The sequence below is a fragment of the Dermacentor albipictus genome, chromosome 1, assembly GCF_038994185.2.
Source record: "Dermacentor albipictus isolate Rhodes 1998 colony chromosome 1, USDA_Dalb.pri_finalv2, whole genome shotgun sequence".
Lineage (NCBI taxonomy): Eukaryota > Metazoa > Arthropoda > Arachnida > Ixodida > Ixodidae > Dermacentor > Dermacentor albipictus.
This window is the reverse complement of record NC_091821.1, coordinates 58336758-58360031: the sequence shown is the minus strand read 5'-3', so window position 1 is coordinate 58360031 and position 23274 is coordinate 58336758. Positions and strand designations below refer to the sequence as shown.

General features: G+C 44.0%; 2 protein-coding genes across 2 annotated transcripts in view; both read right to left on the bottom strand.

The window, feature by feature from the left end:
• Wdfy2 (WD repeat and FYVE domain containing 2) overlaps window positions 1-23274 on the bottom strand; it is a 49379-nt gene that overhangs the window by 6441 nt on the left and 19664 nt on the right. The window contains exons 8-11 of the mRNA XM_065428628.1: window positions 21021-21147; window positions 20437-20542; window positions 13593-13694; window positions 1617-1747 (exon numbers count right to left, since the gene is read on the bottom strand). Coding sequence (XP_065284700.1) covers window positions 1617-1747; window positions 13593-13694; window positions 20437-20542; window positions 21021-21147 — 466 coding nt within the window. The remainder of the gene's footprint in view (window positions 1-1616; window positions 1748-13592; window positions 13695-20436; window positions 20543-21020; window positions 21148-23274) is intronic.
• LOC135899314 (piggyBac transposable element-derived protein 4-like) lies at window positions 9197-12746 on the bottom strand. Its single transcript, XM_065428551.2, has 2 exons — window positions 11714-12746; window positions 9197-11616 (listed from the first exon to the last, which is right to left on the bottom strand). The coding sequence occupies exons 1-2, from the start codon at window positions 11896-11898 to the stop codon at window positions 10065-10067; spliced, it is 1737 nt and encodes a 578-aa protein (XP_065284623.1). The 5' UTR covers window positions 11899-12746; the 3' UTR covers window positions 9197-10064.

The window sequence follows — 23274 nt, the reverse complement described above, 5'->3', positions numbered from 1 at the left end:
CTCGTGTTTATATACGAGAGTGGTGAGTTGATGTTAAATGTTACCTTGCATGCACCATTGCTGTTTGTTTGCGCAGTACACAGAAAACACAGGGGGAGGTGTTTGCTTGAGGCATTGTAGTGCGCCATACTTCAAAACCTCTGAGAGGGTTGAGCATATTCATTGCCTTATATTGCACATCGCATCATGGCTGTTGTGTACTGAACCTGGCCGCTGATTTCAGTGGATAAACTGAGCGTGGTCGGTTGACCCTGATCATAGGGGTCTCCAAGGTACAGAAGCCTGTAAATACTCGTGTTAGCCAGTTTCCCTCAGTCCATGTTTGGTTGTTGTGATGGCAATAAAATGGTATTGCTGATACTGCCCCGTGCTGAAGCCGCCTCGAGATACGACCTGCGCAACTCAACAGTGGAGACGAGGATGGGATTCGTCGAGTCACCTGACTGAAACTGCCGCTATGGAAGGCTAGTTCTGGTGCGTACTCGTTCACAATGACGACCACCACAACAGGTGGGCTTGAGCCTTTCGACATCGCCTCTCCTGAAGAGTGGGAGGACTATGAGCAACGTTGCGAGTTCTTCCTGGAGGTGCAGGACATTACAGACGCTGGCAAGAAGAGGTCGACATTCCTAAGCCGCTGCAGTCTCATCACATCTCAGCTAGCCAAAGCGCTTGTGGCACTGGCCCAGTTGAAAAATACCTTGTTCGAAACAATCGTCGCCGTGCTGCGACATCTCCTAGCGCTGAAACCACCAGAGCTTGTCAGGAGATACAAATTCCACTGCCATGACCAAGCACCCAGTGAGTGTGTCGCCGCCTACCTCGCTGCCTTTTGAACCACAGCACAGCACTGCAACTTCAACGCCCTTGACACCGTGCTACAGGAGTGGTTCATGCTCAGACTGCAGAATGACACAGTGAAGCGGCAACTACTAGCACAAAAAGAGGTTTATTTATTTATTATTAATACCTCAAAGGCCCTGGTATGAGTTATTACATGAGGGATGGGTGATCACTTCAGTGAAATGTGGATTCAATGGCAGCCTTGAAATTATGTGGATTAGAATGGTACATGGCGTCGGCGAAAAGGTCATTCGAGTACCAGGCAGTCTTCAAAAAAAAAAAAAGGGGGGGGGGGGGGGAATGAAGGTGTGCAGTGGTTGGGCAGGCAGAGTGCACGCAGATTTTTCGTGACGTAATTGGCAAGATTGACAGTGCGCTGGAATGATGGCGGAAGTACTAAAATTTGTGGTAAAGACACAGTCTAAAAACTGTCTTTACCACCATTTTCCCTTCCCTTTCCTTCCTTCACAGAAACTGTGAAGGAAGGGGTAATAAAGCTTTGCTTTAAAAATCATCTGTCTTCCAATTCTTATCGTGCCAGTTATAGGGTTAAAAATTCACTCAACTTAAGCGGGACACATTAAACATTTATCTAAGATTTTATGCATGTGAAAGACCTCCAAGGGGTTATGATAAATGCAAAAAGTCTATGCCAATATACTTCTCTCAGCCCACAATTGGTTTCGGAGAACAAATCTGAAACATCTTTTCCCACAAACTGCACTGACTTAGCTATGAAGCAAGTGCAACCTAGACAAAATAAAGCCACTCACTCATCATCCGTTATGACCACATGGCACTCGTCACAGACACGTACATCGAATTCGTAGCCCATGATAGGTATACAACTGCGGTTCGAACTGCACTTGTCGCAGACTGCCTTGCCACACTTGCGACAGTGGTGCTAGTCACAAAGAAAAAAAAGAAAAAAAGGTTGTATGAGAAAGACCATTCACAACACCATATATAGGACCAAAGCACAGCAACACAGCAACTTAACTGCATTTAACATACCAAGTGAGCACATGTTCCTGTCAGCATGCAAAGGTACAGTAGGGACACCTCAATAATTTGAACAGCCAGTGCACAACCCTACACGAATAATATGCTAGCTGGGAGTGCATGCTCCATGATCCCAGCTGTTGCACCGGAAGTTCTCAGTACTTGTGCATGTAGTACATTTATTGTGACCTCTTCAACAATAACAATGTGACACTCGTGTGTGTTCGCTTGGCAATACTGGCCCATGCCAAATTTTAACGCAAATTCTATAGCGGCTTACGCCACTCACAAGGTCTGGCTATTTTGAGCTAACAAGTGCAGTGCATACAATGCACACTAACAATCGTGTCTGCTAAGTATTACATCGCCACGTGCCGTAGAAAGAGTTGAAATTTCAAACTGAATGCTGTTTGTCCTTCTCCTTGCAGGCATTGTGCTCTTAGCTGGAGAGTTGGTGAATATCGCACAAGAGCGCCTATGTACATGTCTGTGCTGTGACGTTGCTCATAGTGACACACGACATTTATTCATGGCAACAGCAGTTATTTGTTCGATCTGTTGCTTAAATAGACTAATTAAAGTTTAGTAAAATAATAAAACACACAAGCCAAATGTCTGCGTGTTTTTTGTTTTACTTCGCACCGAGGCACGAGATATGTACTTCCGTTTCATCTGCTTGTTCCTATGTCGTGCAGTCGTGCGTGCAGTCACCGAAACCATGTAATTTCTACGGTGTTCCAGCATGCAATGATTCTCTGTAGTCTGCTTGTGTCTGCCCCAGTGTTTGTGCAGCATTGACTCGTACTGCTAGTCTGGCGTTCTCAAGCACAGCGTGCAAAAACGTGCGCTGCGTGAAACGAGACGAACGCAATAGCTTGCGTACGACACTGTCAGTAGAAGTGAGCCACACAGCAAAAAAGCGAGGGAAAAAAATATGAAGGCGGGGCCTGTGATGTATGCGTCACGCGATCCTCGAGCTCCAGTATGGGAGAACGCAGGGAAGGAATTACGGTTGCGGAGGCTAGATGAGGCAAGTGGAGAGAGTGTCTATGTTGGTGATGAAGCTCACCTCCCGAAATCATGGGTTCCAGCACTGAACTATTTCTATCTCAACTATTATTGAACCAATTTGAAAAAATTCTGAAAAAAAAAATCCTCAAAAAAAATTTTGAGGCTGCACATTATGATGTGCAGCCCAGCCTTAAGGTGCTTGCTCCAGGCCAGCTACATGCTCACTGGTGGCACCTTGCTAGAATTTACCGACGCACCGGACCGACGATTGTGCTATAGTAAAATGTTCCATAACTAAAGTATGCTCATCACGGTGGAACTCGCACACAACAGCAATTTATTTTCTTGAGTGTAACGGTAGTGATTCAGAAAGTCTATATAGGGTTAGTCAATTGGGAACATGACCTTGACACTAGTGACACTAGTAAATGGAGAACCAAGAGCTCTCACAATGGCAAATGTAAATGTGTAGCAGGTAGACAAAGATTGTGTGTGCCTGAGGAACATTTTCCAGAGAATTGATTTGATTTGGATTTCGGGTTTTTACATGCCAGAACCACGATTTGATCATGGGGCACGCCATAGTGGGGTACTCCAGATTAATTTTGACCACCAGGGGATCTTTAACGTGCCTCTAGTGCACACGGGACACAGGAGTTTTTGCATTTCCACTCCATCAAAATGCGGTGGCCGCCGCCGCTGGGATTTGATCCTGCGACCTCCTGCTTAGGTGGATCCACACGACGGACGAAATCTGTCTTTTTCGTGACGGACGGCGCATCACGTGACTACGCGTCACGGATTTGTGCGGTCCGCGCGTTGTCCGCGACCCCAACGGACGGAAAATGCCGAGCTATTTTTCGCATCCGGATTTTGGGGGTCGAATGCTGCGGATTTAGCCTAGCATGCTCTACACTCTGGCAACAAGCGCGGCTTTGGGATCTTTCTGAAACAGCTTCATCGCTGCTGACACCATTCGTGTCCAATTCGGACAAAACAACAGCCATTGCGGCTAACCGTCGTTTCCTTTCGATCTCCATTTTCATTCAGAGTGAAAAACACCTATGACAAAGTGTTTCTTACACCGATGGCGCCATCTAGAGTGAGTAGAAACAAGCAATCATGTTAACTTACGGCCACTGAGATCCGCCCGTGCTGCCGCAACATCTTCTAGGCCATGTTCAACCAATACAGCCACTCTAAGCCTACACGCCGAGAATCTGAGTATCGCTTTCGGAAACGGTGCCCACTCATCACGAATACATTGCTGTCGAAGCTTCTGGACACAAATTTAAGCCAAATACTATCCTCAGTTTGAAAGTTATCGGCCACACAGTGGACGACGACGACTTGGCAGGTTCAAGGCGGACAGCAGTCGCTTCAGGCGGTGCCGCCATCTTTATTTTTCCGGTGCGGTCGTCTGCCGAGTCCGTCCGTCGTCTGGATGCGCTTCGCAGCCGGACGGGCGGCGGAATAAGCGTCCGCGGCACAGATTTGCGCGGAGCCGTCCGTCGTGTGGATACACCATTAGCAGCACGACACCACAGCTACTAAGCCACCACAACGGGTATTTTCCAGGGTATTGATTGCTTTCGATAATTCAAAACTCTGCTTAACGGTGATATCTTTTGTGGTCCAAGGCTTCAATTAATGAAGCTCTACTGAACGTGTTAGGTAATCAGGAACATGTAGCTCAGAGATATACTAAGATATAGGGAATGTCAAACGCTGGGCTGCACATTCTGAACCGTAAAGACAGTGCTGTTCTACTCAGATAATGCAGCGTAGATTGAGACACACTTCCTCAACACCAGACCCCAGTCTTGAGGACAATGAAGAAAAAGCTGGCAATCACCACGCAAGCTTCCACAAACGGAACTCTTGTGCTAAAAGTCAAGTGTATTGATAGTGCCTAAGCCTAGAAAAAACACAAAGAAGCTGGAAGCTCTGCGACCAGTATTTTTCCATCAGGTGCAAAATATACTGGTGCTTCACCTTTCGAGGACACCTGCTGCCATTGCATTAGGTGCGCGCGCGTGCACACATATGCACGTGCGTACACGCGCATGCATGCACGCACACATGCATGCACTATCACCTCATATCTTGGAATGCCCATAAACCAGAGTAATTTTTTTTTACAGATTTAGTCATACTATATATTTTGATGGAAATTTCCTGACAATACATAACCCTTGTTCTGAGTAAGACTAAATACTAGTGGGATGGTCTCTAAAGCACCAGGCTACTGAGTCATCCTATTATTTATAACAAATACCTATGGCAATTCTTAACCAGGCCAAATGGTACGCACAACTGGATGCTAGACCGATCCACGTCTCTCATATATCCTAGCCACTTAGCCTGATCAAGTTGCTGATTTCTTGAGACAGGTAGTACATGTAGTTCTTTGCTTTTTGTGTCCAGTTGGCCTCCCCACAAATGTTAAGTATCAGTTTCACTGCCCGTGAGTGAGAACGGTAAAAATTACCAGGCTCTTCCAGAAATCAAAAACTTTCTAACAATACCAGCTTTTTTTTTTTAACCCTGATGGCGGACTGGCCATGCCTGGTCATGTTTGTTGCACTGTTGAGCAGCATGAGCAGCAGCTTTCTTTTCCATTTTTTTTTCTGCCTCTGTATACACAGTGAGGAGGCAGGGATGCACAGGCGAGTACTATCATGCTTCTAAGCATGGTAACAATGCCCTTGCTGCCATGCTGCCCTCCTTTCCCTCACCTTCTCTACCTGTGCCTTTTCACACACTACTTCGGTATATAACAGCACACAAAAACTAGGAGGGACTTTGTTTTTTCAATGTCTTCACTCCTTCCTCCGTGGTAATGGTATGAAGTTGCAGAATGTATGAATGGCCTTGCCTCAAGCTACCTCTGCTGCACAGTTGTACTGAAAGAAGTAGGTGCAAAGCATGAACAGGAAGCTGAAAGGATTAGACTACAGCTGTAAAACCAAACACTCTTTTAGAAAGCTAGAAAATTCCCTTTTGCACTAATCGCACCCTCCCTACCCTTTTCCACTTCATGCCATCAGGTGTCCACATCTGAAAAAATCACTAATTGTGAAATAGACAGTGCAGGATTTTAAACACTAAAACCACTTTATCACGTGGTTTGCTTCAGCAAACCAGATGATAATGCTGTTAATTTGCCCTTAAGTGAATATACGAGGCAAAAGTGAAATATACTTTTGAACTTAAACTGTGCTATTTGTGCTGCAGTCATCTTGAACCCTTTGGCTGAACTAAATGTGGAATAATAGTGCAACTGGCTGCATGGCCTGTCAATGATGGTACGAAATACTGCAAATATGATATCTGAGACTACATATGCTAGAATTCACACTGAGTGCGATGGAGGTCATTGCAGAAAGGCCAGTTGTGGATCTACCTACTCGCACAGTTGCACTCAGCCAGATTGTTGAAGCCAGATTCAGCTCCATTACATATTCTTTACAGATAGAATTACTGCTGAAGATTGTTGCACACAAAATACAATTGAAATCCAACAAAACCCTGTGCGCTATGGTAAGCAGCAACACAGAATTTTTATATTATTACACGCTTGTTGCAGCAAATTTTAGAAAAATGTACACTCTAGTATCACTTCACATGCTGGAATTATACTGTTATACAGTGCCTCGGCAACTACTGCAGCATTTTAATGAATTACATGATTTCATCTGCCACAAGACCCCACAGGCAAACGAGAAGAAAGAAAACTGATAGAGTCTGTTCCTTTTCTTCACCCTGTTTTCTTATATGCAACGTCAAGAACTTGCCTAGCCTTGTATTCCTATGAGCTACAAATACAGGCAATGGAGCCAAGGAAAGTGTAGGGGTAATTAGTCAGTTGAAATTGAAAAACAGCAAGTAATGAGGAAAAGGAAAAACAAAAGTGGACATTCCCTTTTTCTCGTTATCTTCAACTGTTTAATTTCAACCACAGCTAATTACCCCCATGATTTCCTTGGCTTCATTACCTGTTGGCTTTATATGGTGGCAATGAACAAAAATCAAGGACAACGGTATCTCTTCTTGTTCATATGCACTATTAGAATACCATATAAAGATAGTCATACCTCATAGCTTTCTTTAAAAGGGACACTAAAAAGGAATATTACATTCAGCTGTATTAGTAAAAATTGTGATTCTGCAATGGCAAAAAAGTCCATCCTTACCGTGAGAAGAGATTTTGCAAGCCAGAAAAAATGTGAAAAGGAAATATGGGTGGCGATGCCACTCCCAAGTTTTCGTACCAGCTCACTGTGCTGATGGGTTTTGAATACTAGTGCCATTACATGTACTTGGGTGTAGTGAATTGTTTATTGGTAAAAAAGGGCTACGTTGCATGGTAAGACCCACTTATAACACGATACAGGTTTAACAACATACCAGATTATAACAATGAGCAGCTGATGCATTGTCAACTTTTGTTATGTGTTCTATGGTAAAATAATTCACTTACCACAATACTCCTATGCTGTATTATCAGTTACGACAATTAAATCTGGCTGCGGAGTATGTGCTCTGACAGGGAAAAAAATGCGAAATCCTTTGGGGGGGGGGGGGGAGGGAGAGAAAACAAGGCCTTTTATCACATCCTACTTTGTGCCCTGCACGGCATGCCTTTGTCACGCCACTTTGTTATCTCTCTTCCACCCTTTCGCCAACATCAGAGGGGTGGGCAGAAGGAAGAGCAGAGAGGGGCCACTAAGGCAAAGATGAGGGTGGCGAAGCGACTCATTTTTTCCTTGGATGTCACATTCCTTTTCTTTTTGCCGCAGGCATCTAGTAGCCAGATTGCATTGTTATAGCCGATAATGTGGCATGGGAACAATGTAGTAGGCAGTTTATTTTACCATAGAACACAAAAAATTTCAGGTTCGGCAGCTGCTCATTGTTACATTGGAGTATTGTTAAAACCGGTAATGGTATAAGTGGGTCTGACTGTGCTTCTTTCTGCCCAAATAAAATGTTTGAATGTCTCTCCCCTCTGCTTCTTTTTGTGCAACCTGGCTACAACAATTATCGGTTATAAAATGACATTTTCTTGGCACTTGAATATTGTTATAAGCGAGTTCTACTGTACTTTAAAGAAGTTAGGCTCAGCCTAGCAACTTTCAAGAACTTTTGCGGCACCAAAGCAGCACAAGTACAACACTTTTTAAATTCCTGACATTCCAAATGGGGAAGTTGGGCCTGCATTATCTCTAGTAATGGCCAAACCCTTTTCTTCAAAAAATAAAAGTTTTGAACAAATACTTTATCAGTATAAAAATTGTTTAGTGTTGCTCTTTAGTGTCCCTTTGGGATGCAATGAATAAGCAAAAAAAGTAACACACCAAAAGGAACAGCAGCAAGCACACAAGTTTGCTTCCCACTGTTTCACCGTAACTTGGCAAAAGGCAAAGGCTGCGGTACCTGCATACTCCACACTGAAGAGAGCTATCCATTTTTTAACATAGTCGATGGAACATAGTTCGTGTGTGTTTTTTTAATGCGACCCTCTCTGTTCAGAACAATTTTTGGCATACTCATTACTCATCATCAGGCATTTTTTAAAATACAGATTCCCTCGAAACATCTCTCTCTTTTACACATATTGCACCAGTTGGCTTTTAAATTTAGAAACAAGAAAGTTGGGCTGACTGACAAGGGGATGGGGGCGTCAAGTATGCGTGTCCTGGAATGTCTGCACTATGGCATTTTTTTTCTTTTTCAGCAGACGACTGCTCTCACTTTGGCCTGCCGCGCCAAATATGTAGGCACACATGGTGTATACTCTGTTTGGACGGGAATGTCTGCACTATGCTTGTTTCTTTTTGAGCAAGACAGCTCCAACCGACGGAAGTGGATTGCCACGGCGGCAGGTGTAGCGGTACACTGGGAGAAGTCATGCGGTGCTCTATCACGATACTACTGGCCAACAGCACCTGCAGCCTTCCCCATTTGCCAAGTTACGGTGGAACAGTGTCAGGGTGTCTACCAAGTTGACATTTCCAAATTCCCCGAGTTTTCCAGGTTTTAACTGAGTGGCTTTGTAAAATTCCCTGAGTGACACAGAACTTTGTTTTATGTCACGATGGGCTGACACCATGTCGCCCGATGCTGTCACACTCTAGTAAGCATCATAATAAAAAAAAGACTTAATCCAGTTTAAATAGTAAGGAGCAGTGTTTATTTTATTCAAAAAGAAAACAGAAGGGAGGTGTTAGTGAAATAAATGCACAGAAAATAAAATACCTCCGAAAAAATAAAGTAAAACCCATAGTGAATCCAGTTGAACATTCTCAAATACGAATAAAACGGAGATGCATACAGAAGCAAATATTTTCGAATATGAGCTATTTCTATCAATTGATAGCAAGCTCATTCGTATGAGGCCCGAGCTTCGTCACAAGTGAGATTCTCTCTCTTAACAGCTGTTAAGTCCACCTCAACTGTTCAGACATATTCTTAGCACGCGCACAACACCTCAATGTTGTGTTTCACTGATTTAAAGAGTTTATTTTAGTTTGAATGATAGACACCTGCATCTTGGCGTCAGCCAATACTTTTTGCTTCTTTTTTTTGTGAGCTCAAGCTGCTTCAAAGAAGTGGCGGCACACTTCCTTCCCCGTTCATTCCTCAAGCATCGGTCCTTTCTGTTCTTGTCCTCCTTCCGCCGGACATTCGCCCTACAGATCATTTGAAGCATCTCTTCGTTGGTTGTATAGTCAAGGTCCGATTTCTCGGACTACCTAGGCGCCGCGAAAACGTCTGAAAAATCGGGCAGTTCGAAAAAATAAATGCATGTTTTTTTACTGCCCTTAACTCTTTCGTTACCGCGAGAAAATGGCCGTTTTTCATAGGTCTCGGAAGAAATTTTTTTGCCAGTACAAATAATATTCCAGAACACGTTGCAGCATGCCAAATTGCACATAATGAAATGCTCTTTCCAAAAACATAAGTTACAAAGCAAACAATTTATTAGGGAACATACAAAAAATTCGGAAAAGTGCCATTTTTGTGGCGAGTTGATAAAAACAAGAAAGAAAAGGCACAATATCTACATACACATTATTAAGAAAGAAAATTTAGAATATACATTTTGAAGATCAATGACTCTGGAATACTGTCTAAAAAATTAATTCTCTGTACCGCGCCGTTCTTCAGCTACATAAAAAAAAAACTAAAGACCGGGAACAGCTTCAGCGCTCGTGCCATGCGGTGAAGCAGTTGCGCGTTTTCGTGAGGCACAGGTGCACTTCGCAGTTTTCGCAGAAAACGTTTGTCTTTTGTTCGATTTTGCGTTCCTGATAGCACATCCTGCAGTTTCGCCTTTTCGGCATCTTTTGCGGATGGTGCGGCACTTCTTTTGGGACAGGATGTACTCTGGGAACCTCTTCATCATCAAGCTCGAGCAGCTGTTGGGTGAGCTCCATCCGAAAAGAAAGTTGGTCGAAGTGGGCGCTCCTCTGCAATTCTGGTGTTGAGAGGTGTTGCTGGTGGTGCTCTTGAAAAAGAATGAAGCTATTCACAACAGCCATGTCAATACAATGAAAGAAGAGCGTCTTCCACCACCTCACGCACTTCATCAAAACGTTATAGGATGCAATCAGCTGATCGGACTTATCAACTCCAAGCATCCCGGAATTATAGTCGTCAATCAGCACCGGCTTTTCGATTGGGATGATAGTCCACACGCCGCCTCTTCTCTCTTTCCTTGTGGCTGTAACATGCCTGTTGGCAGTGTGCGCTGTTGACATCATGTGAACAACCTTCCTGTCCTTCCATTGCAAATACAGGATGTTATTCCGTCGGAGCCACCAAACATCACCTCTCTTTGCCTTTTTCTCCCATGACACGTCCTTCAATTCAGATGGGAAGCACCGACGATCTTTACGTGTCGTGCCACAAGCGAGGGTTTTGCGATTTAGCAGGTGAGCAAAGAGAGACGCAGATGTGTAAAAGTTGTCCATGTAGATAACATATCCTTGATTGAGGTATTTATCGCACAGTTGTGTCACCACATCAAATGCTAGTCCACTTGCACTAGCTGTTTCCCGTTTGCCTGCGTACACATAAAATTGAACGGAATAGCCAGTCTGCGAATCAGCAAGCACCCACAATTTATATCCCCACTTTACAATTTTGTCCCGCATGTATTGCCGAATACCCGATCTTCCTTTCGATTTGACCATTCTTTCATCCACAGAGAGGTTCCGCGCAGGTTGAAAAAGTTCTGCTGATGTAGTGTTCACGTGTTGCAGAAGCCACAATACGCGGTGCAGCCTGCCGTGCGTAGCTACAGTAGTCGCCTCCGGATCAGTGACACTTAGGAAGCGCAGAAGTGCAGAAAACCGTCTCCTTGGCATAACGTTCCGAGGAAGAAGCCCTGAAAAAAGCCTACTGGTATTCCAGTAAAGGTGGATGCGTGGCACGTTCACAATGCCCATATAAATGAGCAGTCCAATGAACTTCACTAGTTCGTCGGGAGTCACTTCCTTCCACGACCCATCTCTTTCAGCATAGCTTGGAAGCTCCAAAATATGCATCCAAGCATATTTATTCGTGTTCTTGCAGATAGTATTTATTACTTCTGCGGTGAAGAACAGGAGGAAAAAATCGCGCGCCGTTGTAAAGCGTCTTGCGCTGCTCCGAAGTGCTGGGCCGAGATGTGCTCCGGGCGGCCTTGTTGGCGTGAACTGAAGTTTCTTCACAGCCGGTGGCAGCACATCCTGGCCTAGCGACGTACGGACCCTGCAGATAGCAAGAATAGCTCTAAGCTTGTGCACAAAGGTCGGCAGATAAGCGCGCGCGACGCCGGTGACTGCTCAAGGCCGTAAAGGTAACTCACCGGTGAGCAGCTGCGGATGTCCCGGGCTGACTCGAAACATCGTCGCCGTCAGAGCTTGAAGCAGAAGTACTGTCATCTTCGGACTCGAAGCTCGAATCCTCGTCACTAAAATCAGGTGCGGGTGAAGAATACTTTCGAGCAGAACGCTTTCCGCGCGGCGCAGTTGCGTCCGACGACGACGCCATGGCAGAGACCGGAGCGACTGGCGTTGTTGCGATAGTAACACCGGATGCGGCCCTCTGGCGGATTTAACAAGAGAAGCGAAACCAAAACTGCTGCAAACTGGCTCTAAAGGCTAGGTATACATGTTGGACATGTGGCGGACCTTCAGGAATGCGTTTTCGTGGAATAAAACCACCCGGACTCCAAGTCAAAGCTCACCAGTGAATAGCTGGCGTCATTTTCGGGTAATTATCCCCACTCAACGCCGCCAGATAACAAAGCCGACAATATGATTCAATATTTGACTTGCTGGGAGCCTTTTGATCACAAAAATTTGACGCTAATGCTGAATTACCACGAGTGGCAGTATTTTTTCTCAAGCGCGGCCGCCACGCCCCCTTTTGCAACAACACGCCCACATTAGTTCTCAAAAAGGCGCATCAAAAATCAAAACGTCGCCAGAGCGGGAAAATTTAAACTGGTTCTACAAGTGCATTGCCTAGACTAACCACTGGATGGCGCTAGCTGCACGAGAAACGATTCCAACATGTCGAAATCGGCCGTTTAAAGCATCGATCACCGGTGATCGATTTGAATACGCGTGGTAACGAAAGAGTTAAGTGCTCAAATAGCCACAGGCACACCTGAAAAAGCCCTGAATGCCTGCCAGTACACTTATTAGGCATATAGGTGCTCGTACTATGACAGGAGATGGCGGGTGCACGCGTGTATAATTAAGAAATACAAACTGTGTCCCGCGACAATTGCCCCCGTCCCCTGCTTATGCTTCACCGCGTAGCACTACTGTATTAAGGCGAAGCTGACTTTCGGGAACCATCATTATGCAACGCGTCACACTTTTCGAGTTTTGAAGCCATTGGCAAAGATTACAAAGGCGGAGTCTGCGCCATTGCTAACAGCGGCGAATTGTTTAAATGAAAACCACGGAGTCGAACAGCAAGAAGCTTGGTAGCGAACGTTGAAGCAGCTAGGCCTAGCATTGCTGCGGTGGTGGCTATGGCTGCCACGCTGGTTCGAGGCGGCGAGGCAATCAATATGGCGGCAGTGGCGGATTTGATTAATGACATTTCAGACCTGCGGTCACGGCAAAAAGTCCAGAAAATCGAACGGCGAAGGGTTCTTGCATCCGAAATTTCAGATGTTCTTATACACAAACTCTATGGGGTAGGTGAGGGAGCCGCGAAGCTGTCCAAATTATCGGGCGTCCGGAAAGTCGGTCGTTGACTGTGCACTGGCAACTCCTCCAGCCAATGACACAGAGTCAAAGTAGATTTTTTTCTATTCCTCTCTGTTACTCGGGCCAGCATTACCGTGATTTTCATTCCTTTTCAATAAACTCACAGCTAATTTTCCTTGATAGAAGCACAAATTCCCTGAGTTCTCCCGGAGTATTTCCGGACTATTCAAAATCCCTGAGAATTCCCGGTTTGCCCTATTGGTAGACACCCTGAGTGTATAGCTTGGAGAGCAGCTGTTGCCCCCAAATGTGTTAAACAATCGCTACTCACTCTCTAGACTTGTATTTTGCCATGCCTTAAAGAGTGGAGTTATGTTACTGAAAACCTATGCTCACTGCCTGTTCAAGATGACTACTGGCTCATGCTGGCAGCATGCAAAGAGCATGTAAAATGCGCCAGACAAAATGAAGTAGCAGATTTTTTAATAAGAGCCCATAATAAAACACTTTTTTTTTTACCTGTCGGATCCCGATCGTTTTCTGGTCCACCATTGCCTTTATGTTCCAGAAGAACGGACGAGAACACCGTTGGCACGTGTCGCTCTCTCCCCACTCAGGCGTCTGAGAAATCAGAGAGCATGCTCACGTAAAAAGCAGGCCCCAATACAGAATTGTGCACCTAACTTTATTTGGGGGGGTTTCACATTTCAACGTGACCCTTCAGCTATGAATGATGTTCCAGACTAATTCTAACAACACAGGCTTCAAAACAAGAGCATTTCTGCATTCTGCACTCACTGGAATGCAGGCACAGCTACCAACAATTGAACCCTTGACCACCTGGTACTCAGCAGCAAAGCACCAGGGCAACGGAGTCAACATGGTAGGTGCACCTAAACTTGACACGACTGCTGAATGTTGGGCATGATGTATCAGTTACCATAGTTACTCGAGTCTAGCTCATCCTTGATTGCAATGCGCACCTGTGTTTCAGACCAGTACAGTGAAACCTCGTTAAACCGTAGTCGGCCGGAGCTCGGAAAAAGTACGTACTAAACGGTAGTACTGTTTAAGCGAAATAGCTCGAGATCGCCCACTTATCTGTCGAAAACGGAACTCGGAGAGAGTGCCATGAAAGGGGAAAAACATGCAGTATTTATTCACTTAGCGGGACGTAAATGTTATTTTCGTTTGATATTGCGGCGGCCTAGCACGACGACAGCGGCCTCAAGCTTACCGAAGCTGCGTGCCAGCCCCCCTCCTCTCGGCAAACACTCGCACGGCAGATGCCTCGTTGGCGTTACGTATTCTCCGTGCACGCGCGCAGTAGTGCTGCATCAGTCCCGGGACGCCTTTTTCATTGCCGGGTGCCGGAGTTCGGAAAACTTTTCGTTTGGAATAGTTACGTTATCGCGGCCCTGTTCTCCTTGCGACGATCGCATTCATGAGGCTGACGTAACGCGCAGCTTCTGCCACTGTCGGGCCTGAATAGCCCGTGATGTCGCTTTCCGTGTCGTCCTCATCATTGTCGCTAGTTGACACTTCGGCAACAACAGCGGCAACGAAGGTGAAAAGTCGAACCTCGTAGCCGACATCTCTTCGTGGTCGCAGCAGCGCTGCCGAGTAACTTCGCATTCCAAATGCCACACACTGTAGTCAACAGCAGATCCATATCGAGGGCCAGCGCCGACTTCTTCGTGTCATGTTCGGTAGCACGGACGATGTCTAATTTTTCTTCTATGCTGAGCACCCGGCGTCCTTTTTATCCTAGCTTCGGCATGACGCGAGTCCTCGCTTGCACGACGCCACAACGCTCTCCGGCACGGCGCATCACGGCGTCCATGCGGCGTCGAAATGATGTTGATGTTGATGCGGCTTCACGGGCAAACGCACAGGGCGCTTGGAGGCCGTTGTACCGATCTCTGAGGCTTGTTCTGCCGGGCCGCCCGATGGAGACGACGCACCGCCGTGTTTGCGCGACGAAAAGTGGAAACGCTACGCCTTAACCGATGCGTACGCACTAAGCTGGTACGGTTTATGCGGATACAAAATACATTATGTTCAATGGCCGCTGAGTCGGGGAATTGACTTTACTACTTTTAAACCGAAACTACTGTTTAAGCGGGTACGGTTTAACGAGGTTTTACTGTAATTAAATATGGGATGCCTTTTTGAATGTTACATACACCCATAGAGTTTCTCACTACATTACCTAGAGGGAAATCTGGCGCTGCTGCGCTGTGGTATGCATGGGAATGCCGGTATATTGTGGATTTGGATTGGCATCGTTCTCGTAGAGACAGGACACCTTGAAGACGCGCTTGGCAAGTAGCGTTCCGTCTGTCACAATGATTCATTTTCTGCTGGAACAGCACGTAAAAAGCTGTTTTAGCTTTATTATTACGCGAAAACATATTTTGTTTAACTATGAGCACTTGTTATTGTGTGTACGACTACATGTTACGTAAAACGTATCAGCGGGCCGCTAAAGTTGGAGGACAGACGACAAGGTTCGCGGTCGCTTTGAAACAGTTGGTCGTCTGTTCTCGCTTTTCTTCGCTTGGTCATGCATCGTGGGTGAGTAAAGATGAAATATGCGTGAATGGAAACATTTTATGAAGATTTTACTTTGAGTACGCGTTATTTGCGTAGCCATATCCACGTTTTAGACGAAGCCTCTTACAACATCAGCCAACACGAGCCTCGCAGACACATATCCCGTCATTCCCATGACGGCACGGTGCCCCCTTAAGAAACTCCCATAGACGGTGGCGCCAGATTACCCTCTAGGTGTTATAGTGAGAAACTCTATGCATACACCCTCATTTTCATATTTCAAGAAATTAGAAATGCAATGCCCTTGATTGTTTGCTCACGAGTTCTTGATAGCGAGAGAGAGAGAGTAATGGTAATTTGGTCTCAGTTGGAAAAAGAAAATTTATAACATTTGAGCTATAGTGGACAGGACATCCTTCATAATTGCTATCGGCGGCTTCCTTGCAGCTACTGACAGCTCAGAATATGTAATCTTCAGCGAAGCCTACAGTATTTGGGGTACCACTTCTTAAACGACTTGCAGACTATGCCAGCTTAATGAACTTACAGAACGGGCCCAAAGTTACAACAGCCGCAAGCAATTTGTGGATTGGATTGGATTACAGAAATTGCCAATGATGATAGCTTGTCAGTATTGTAGTTTTGGTTACATACTCAAAGCTAATGCGCATGTAATTTTTTAGTACATTTTCTGCAGAAAGAAAGTGCACGTTAGAATAGAATAAATATGGTAATCGTTTGCAGTCATGTGTCAGTCCACACCCAACATGCTAAAATATTGTTTTTAGTCAGATGTCAGGTAGCATCTACCTTGACTGTGCTGGCTTTTCTTTTGTTTGTTGCAATGCTTCTTTAGTGGCACACTTCAAGAAATTTATGCACTTTTAATGGCATGAAGCATTAAGAGAATGGCGTGCATTACAAGGAAAGATCTCGCACTAGTTTAGTGAATCTGAAGATGATCTTAGTACTGAGGATGGATATATTCTGCCTTTGGAGAGCCAGCAAACATCCTTGGATGAGAGCCCTGACAAAAGTGACAACAATGACACTAAAGAAGACAATTTCTGTGGTGATCAACTATACAATGCTGGCAAGAGAGGGAGTGCACAGTACGGGAGTCTCAGGCACAAAGAAAAATTTTTGAAGTAAGTTACTAGACATATGTTCACAAGAGGGCACTTTCTGTGCAGCGTCCAAAACAGTTAGAATAATTATCAACTGGAAAGACCGCAAAGTGGGTAAATGACCACGAAGGGTTAATGTTCACATGTTACTGCGACATAACAATAAGTGGTCTGGTTGCATTAAAGAGTGCATGCATGAGGCACACCATACTTAAATCACATTCCAAAACTTACACGAGCCAACAAGCAACATATCAAATGCACAAATGTCTGCAATACGTATTGTGCGCCTTAGTCCTGCACCTCACTCATTTGTATCATCATACCATGTTAATAGAATGGTCTTACCCTCTCAACACCTCAGTTGCTTTGCAATCTTATGCTATAGTGCTTGTACTGTTACCACCTTTGAGCAGTATCAAGCAAGTACATGTTCTGCAGCACTTGCCTGAGGAAAAGCCTGAGCTCTCTGCACATGCTCTTCGGTGCACTACCATGTTTTTTCCCTCCAATAACCTTGGAAACCTGAGCACAGCTACTTTGTTCACACACAAAAGATTACGCTCACACAAAATATAGAAAGAAAAACCTTTTCTATAGCAGCTACTAGAGAGTACATCAAGTACCTGGACACACGGCTTCACAAAAGACCAGTACAAGCCACTAACCAAGAAAAATAAGCCTGAAATTACCCTTAATAGGTGCCTTGTGTGATCATCTTTAACAATGCAATTTTCTTATTTATGGATTGCATTGAGCTCAGTACAGAATTTCAAATGTCACAAACAAGCACAAGAGGCACTATGTATATATAAATAAGTTATTTTCAAAACCAACTGTTTTCAATACAGAAATCCATAATTGTCATCATCATCAGCCTGTTTTGTGTCCACTGCAGGATGAAGGCCTCTCCCTGCCATCTACAATTACCCTGTCCTGCGCCAACCGATTCAAGCTAGCGCACCGCGAATTTCTAATTTCATCGCTCTACCTAGTCTTCTGCCGTCCTCGACTGCGTTTCCCTTCTCTTTGTACCCATTCTGTTACCCCAATGGTCCAACGGTTATCTAATTGACGCATAACAAGACCTGCCCAGCTCCATTTCTTTCTCTTGATGTCAATTAGAATATCGTCTATACCCGTTAGCTCTCTGATCCAAACCGCGCTCTTTCTGTCTCTTAATGTTATGCCTAGCATTCTTTGTTCCATCACTGTGCACTTTCCGTGGTCCTTAACTTGTTCTCAAGCTTCTTTTTCAGTCTCTAAGTCTCTGCCCCATATGTGAGCACTGGTAAAATGCACTGATTGTACACCTTCCTTTTCAATGATAATGGTAAGCTTCTAGTCAAAAGCTGATAATGTCTGCCGTATGCGATCCAATCCATTTTTATTCTTCTACGAACTTCCTTCTCATGACCAGAGTTCGCCGTGATTAGTTGACTTAGGTAAACGTACTCCAGACTCTAGAGGCTGACTGACAATCCTGAACTCTTGTTCTCTTGCCTGGCTATTCATAATTATGTTTGTCTTCTGCATATTAATCTTCAACCCAACTCTTACACTCTCTCTGTTAAGGTCAATCATTTGTTGTAAATCATCTGCATTGTTGCTGAATAGAACAATGTCATCAGCAAACCAAAGGTTGCCAAGATATTCGCTGTCGATCCTTACTCCTAAGCCTTCCCAGTTAAATAGCTTGAATACTTCTTCCAAGCGTGCAGTGAATAGCATTTGAGAGATCTTGTCTCCTTGTCTGACCACTTTCTCTATAGGTATCTTTTTGCTTTTCTTGTGAACAATTAAGGTAGCTGTGGAACCTCTGTAGATATTTTCCAAGGTATTTATGTAAGCGGTCTGTACTCCTTGATTACGTAATGATTCTATGACTGCTAGTATCTCCACTGAATAAAATGCTTTTTCATAATCTATGACAGCCACATAAAGTGGCTTATTGTACTCTGCGGATTTCTCGATAACCTGATAAATGACATGGATATGATCCACTGTAGAGTATCCCTTCCTGAAGCCAGCCTGTTCCCTTGGTTGACTAAAGTCCAGTGTTGCCTTTATTCTATTGGAGATTGTTGTGGTAAATATTTTATGTAATACTGGGAGTAACCTAATGGGCCTATAATTTTTCAATTCTTTAATGTCTTCCTTTTTGTGGATTAGTATAACATTTGCATTCTTCCAGTTTTCTGGGACCCTTGCAGTCGATAGGCACTTCGTATAAAGAGTCGCCAGTTTTCCAAGCAGTATGTCTCCTCCATCTTTGATTAAATCGACTGTTATTCCATCTTCTCCTGCCGCTCTTCCTCGTTTCATGTCTTGCAAGGCCCTTTTGACCTCATCACTAGTTATAGGAGGAGTTTCTGTATCTTGTTCATTACTGTTTCTAATGGAGGTATCCAGACTCCTCTGGGTACTGTACATGCCTGTATAGAATTTTTCCATTGCTTTTACTATATCTTCAAGATTGCTGATGATATTACCCTGCTTATCTTTCAGTGCATACATCTTGGTTTGTCCTATGCCAAGTTTCCTTCTGGCTGATTTCAGGCTGCGTCCATTTTTTTATGGCTTCTTCAGTCTTTCTAACGTTATAATTTTGAATATCACTTATTTTCGCCTTGTTGATCAGTTTTGACATTTCCGCGCATTCTATCTTATCTCTTGAGTCGGACACTTTCATTCTTTGTCGTTTCTTTATTAGGTCCTTAGTTACTTGGGAGAGCTTGCCTACTGGTTGCCTTGGTGCCTTGCCTTCCACTTCAATTGCGTCCTATGAAGCCAGCCTAGTTACGGTTTCATTCATTACCTCAATGTCATCTTCATATCTCTGTTTTAAGGCTGCATATTTGTTTGCAAGTACCAGCCTGAATTTGTCTGCTTTTACCCTTATTGCCTCTAGGTTCACCTGTTCCTTCTTGACCAATTTTACTCCTTCCCTGTTCAAATTGAGGTGAATCCTAGCCCTCACTAACCTATGATCACTGCACTTTACCCTACCTATCACTTCTACATCATGCATGCACTATGCTGGGATCGGCAAAAAGTATGAAATCAATTTCATTTCTTGTTCCACCATTAGGGCTTTTCCAAGCCCACTGTTTGTTGCTACGTTTTCTGAAAAAGGTGTTCATTATTCTTGGCTTATTCCTTTCTGCGATTCTACCAGCATCTTTCCTCTAGCATTCCTGGAATCGACGCCGTAGTTGCCAATTACTTGTTCACTAGCCTGCTTTCCCCCCCCTTTTGCATTGAAGTTGCACATTACTACAGTATACCGAGTTTGCACTTTTCTTATCGCTAATTCAACATCTTCATAAAACTGATCTACTTCATCATCATCGTGACTGGATGTTGGAGCGTAGGCTTCTACTACTTTTAATCTATACCTCTTATTAAGTTTGATTATGACTACAGCTACCCTCTCATTAATGCTGTAGAATTCATCAATGTTTCTCGCTATGTCCTTATGGATTAGGAATCCTATCCCATATTGCTTATCTGGGAGACCTCTATAGCATAGGATATGGCCGTTATTCAGCAATGTATAAGCCACATTAGTTCTAATCTCATCAAGGCTGACCATATCCCAAACAATGTCTGATAGTTCCTCAAAGAGTCCTGCTAAGCTAGCCTCACTCAACAGAGTTCGGCAACTAAAGGTTACATACCTCTATCCTCTTGGTTGTCATGTTCCAGAAAACCAGCATCGAATCTTCGCCTGCCGAAATAAGCGTCTTTCCTGGACTATGATAACACAATGCCGTCACTTTGTTGCTAGAAGACAAGAGGCAGTATTTGTCAATGTGATGAAAAAGCGAAGAAAGAAACACCAATTAAGCTTCCAGACAGACAGCTAATGGTGCTTGGCTAAGACGAAAGCGGCAAAAATAATACAGAACCAAGTTAGATAATTACTGCAGCACCATGCAGGAATTTATACTTGCACAAGTTAGCAGAATTCACAAAGCACTGAATTCAGCAATACCATTTCTATCAATGCAAAACTGCTGTTCATCAAACAAGTGTTCTTTAAACTTGGTTAAAACGCGTTGGCAGGCTAGATGGTTAGAATTCATGACAGAATGTGCAAGAGTGACTGAACGAGGATGTAGAAAGAGACACACAGAGACAACACTTTTGAACTCTTGGGCTGTGAACAGCAAGTTCTCCAAAAGAAGCCTCCAATATCGTCATCAAATTCTATCGGTTATTCTGCATGTGTTAGCAAAAAGTGGAGCAAAACAAGACGTACTGGTGCCCCTGCAGTTCATAGGCAGTGCCCTGCTTGCCTCCAATGTCCCACACAATGATGGTCTGGTCAAAGCCACCAGAAAAAAGCAGTTTGCGTTCTGCATCCCAGGTTAGGCACCGTATGCTCCCTGCAACAAGCATGCAAAGGCCAAGGTACCCCTAAACAAATGCAGAACTGGTTATTTCACATAGGTAGTCCCCAACTTGACTAATTTACTTCAAAATTGAGTACAAAAACTGTCCCAGGAAGCATTGAAGAGACAGCAAAGTTGTCTTCAAAAAGGCTGCATATATAATGTTCAAATAGTCTCACCAATTTTACGTTAGGCATGAAACTAGAGCAAATGATAAATGGTAGCAATGATTATGCAATAAATTACACAGCAGCAATCTCCTACTGATCAATTCTGCACAGCATGAAGAAAACGGAACAAAAGCCATTTTTTGCTGTCCATGTTCTCTTATCCATGTTCAAGAAAACACCCAGGAGAGTACATTTACGTTAACGGTTGCCGTACACATAAATGCATAAAGCTACAAAGGGTAACCCTACAGGTTTCTCAGAAAAAAAAAAAAGCTTTGCAGTTAAAAAAGTTTGTTCTCATCCAAGGTTTGAACCTGGATGAGTTTCATACCAAAATTACCAGAGCAAAATCTGGCACTAGTGCCTGCTTGTGCTACCAGTATGACTGTTCAGACAGCATGGGAATGAGGGACAGCACATAAGATTTCCCTAGATTTCGTATTTCTGGCTTTGAGTGACCTTATGGATTCGCTATCAATGATTTTCAAGCTCATTCTACAATTCCACATTTGCAGTGCGGCAACTATCAGTCTTACTTAGCCTCCATTTCCACAATTTGTTGGTTTGCAGAACATTTCAAAACACTGAGGTGGCCTAAGGAAACGTTACGAGGTTAACAGGCAACATAAATGAACCACAGGAAACAAGAAAAGATAACTGAATCCATGTCAAATTGTAGAAAAATCAATGTACTATTGATGATTCCCATAATGACTAAATGATTGTAGCTTCATATTTCCCTCTAATAATCTGTGCAACTCTAGGCCTGACTGGACCACCTTTCAGGGCACTCAGTCAAATGAGCTAACGAGGAGGCTAGCAGGTAGCAGGATGAGTGTAAATTAGTTGCAGATAAAAGCACAGGAACATTGCCCAAACAAGTCCCACAGAAATCTGCAAGGTTGAGGATGGCAAGCACTGTCACCTTGCTAATTCCATAGCAACTCATTAGCTTGAACAGTGGTATTGTGCTACGCGTTTGAAGTGTGCATGGATATTATGTACCGCAGAAGAGAATGGTACTTCAGCAATTCGAAAATGTTTAAGCTTTGAAGAATCAGAACAGTGAGTTGCTAATGAAATTCAAAGTGTGAATCAAATGTGAAACAAAGGATACAAACAACAAGGGCATTGCACCCCTAACCAACAGGTTTATTGTAACAATGGAAAGTGTGGCTGATGCACAAGGCAAAATCTCGATGACTGACATACCTCAACTAGCTCCCAGGTTATCTAGTTGTTTTTAAACACAACATGTAGCGCTTCCATTCCAATTCTATTCTTCATATATGCTTCGTCACTGGCTTGGGCAGCACGCCATCCACATTATTAGAAGAATCGGCTAGCTCAGAGTGGTGTAAATGATGTGGGACACTAGGCGAGGTCAGGACGTTAGGGCCTCGCCATGCACCCCATCACCGACTTTATTATTACCTGTTACTGTATATAGAATGGCTATCTGCACAAAGCATAACAAAAAAAAAATGTTTTACTCTTCTGCAGAGTGCTAAATAATAAGAATGGAATGAAATTGGGTGGAAAGAACTGATAGATTAACTGGCCCAGGAGTCTTCAAGGAGGCTGCAGGGTTGGTAAAAGTCGACACGAAAGCTTCAGTGCAACATACAAGTGCAAGACAAGGCAATTGCGAATTTTCATGCACCATCTACAAATAGCTGGCAGGGGACTACAAATTATTCCCTGTCACTCGGGGCCTTACAAATACATCTACACTGTGAGATAATGTTTTTTCCCATGCACTAAAGCCAACAGCACCCATTCTGACACACAATCTTATTACACAACTCGTGCAAAGGATATCTGTTCCGAGAACGTAGTGGCACTACATGGTTGACATTCAAGTGGATTAATAAAGGGAAAATCAGACATCCACCCCTTCATGGCAATTGCTACAAAGGAAACCCATACAGTTTCCTCCAAAGAAAAGCCT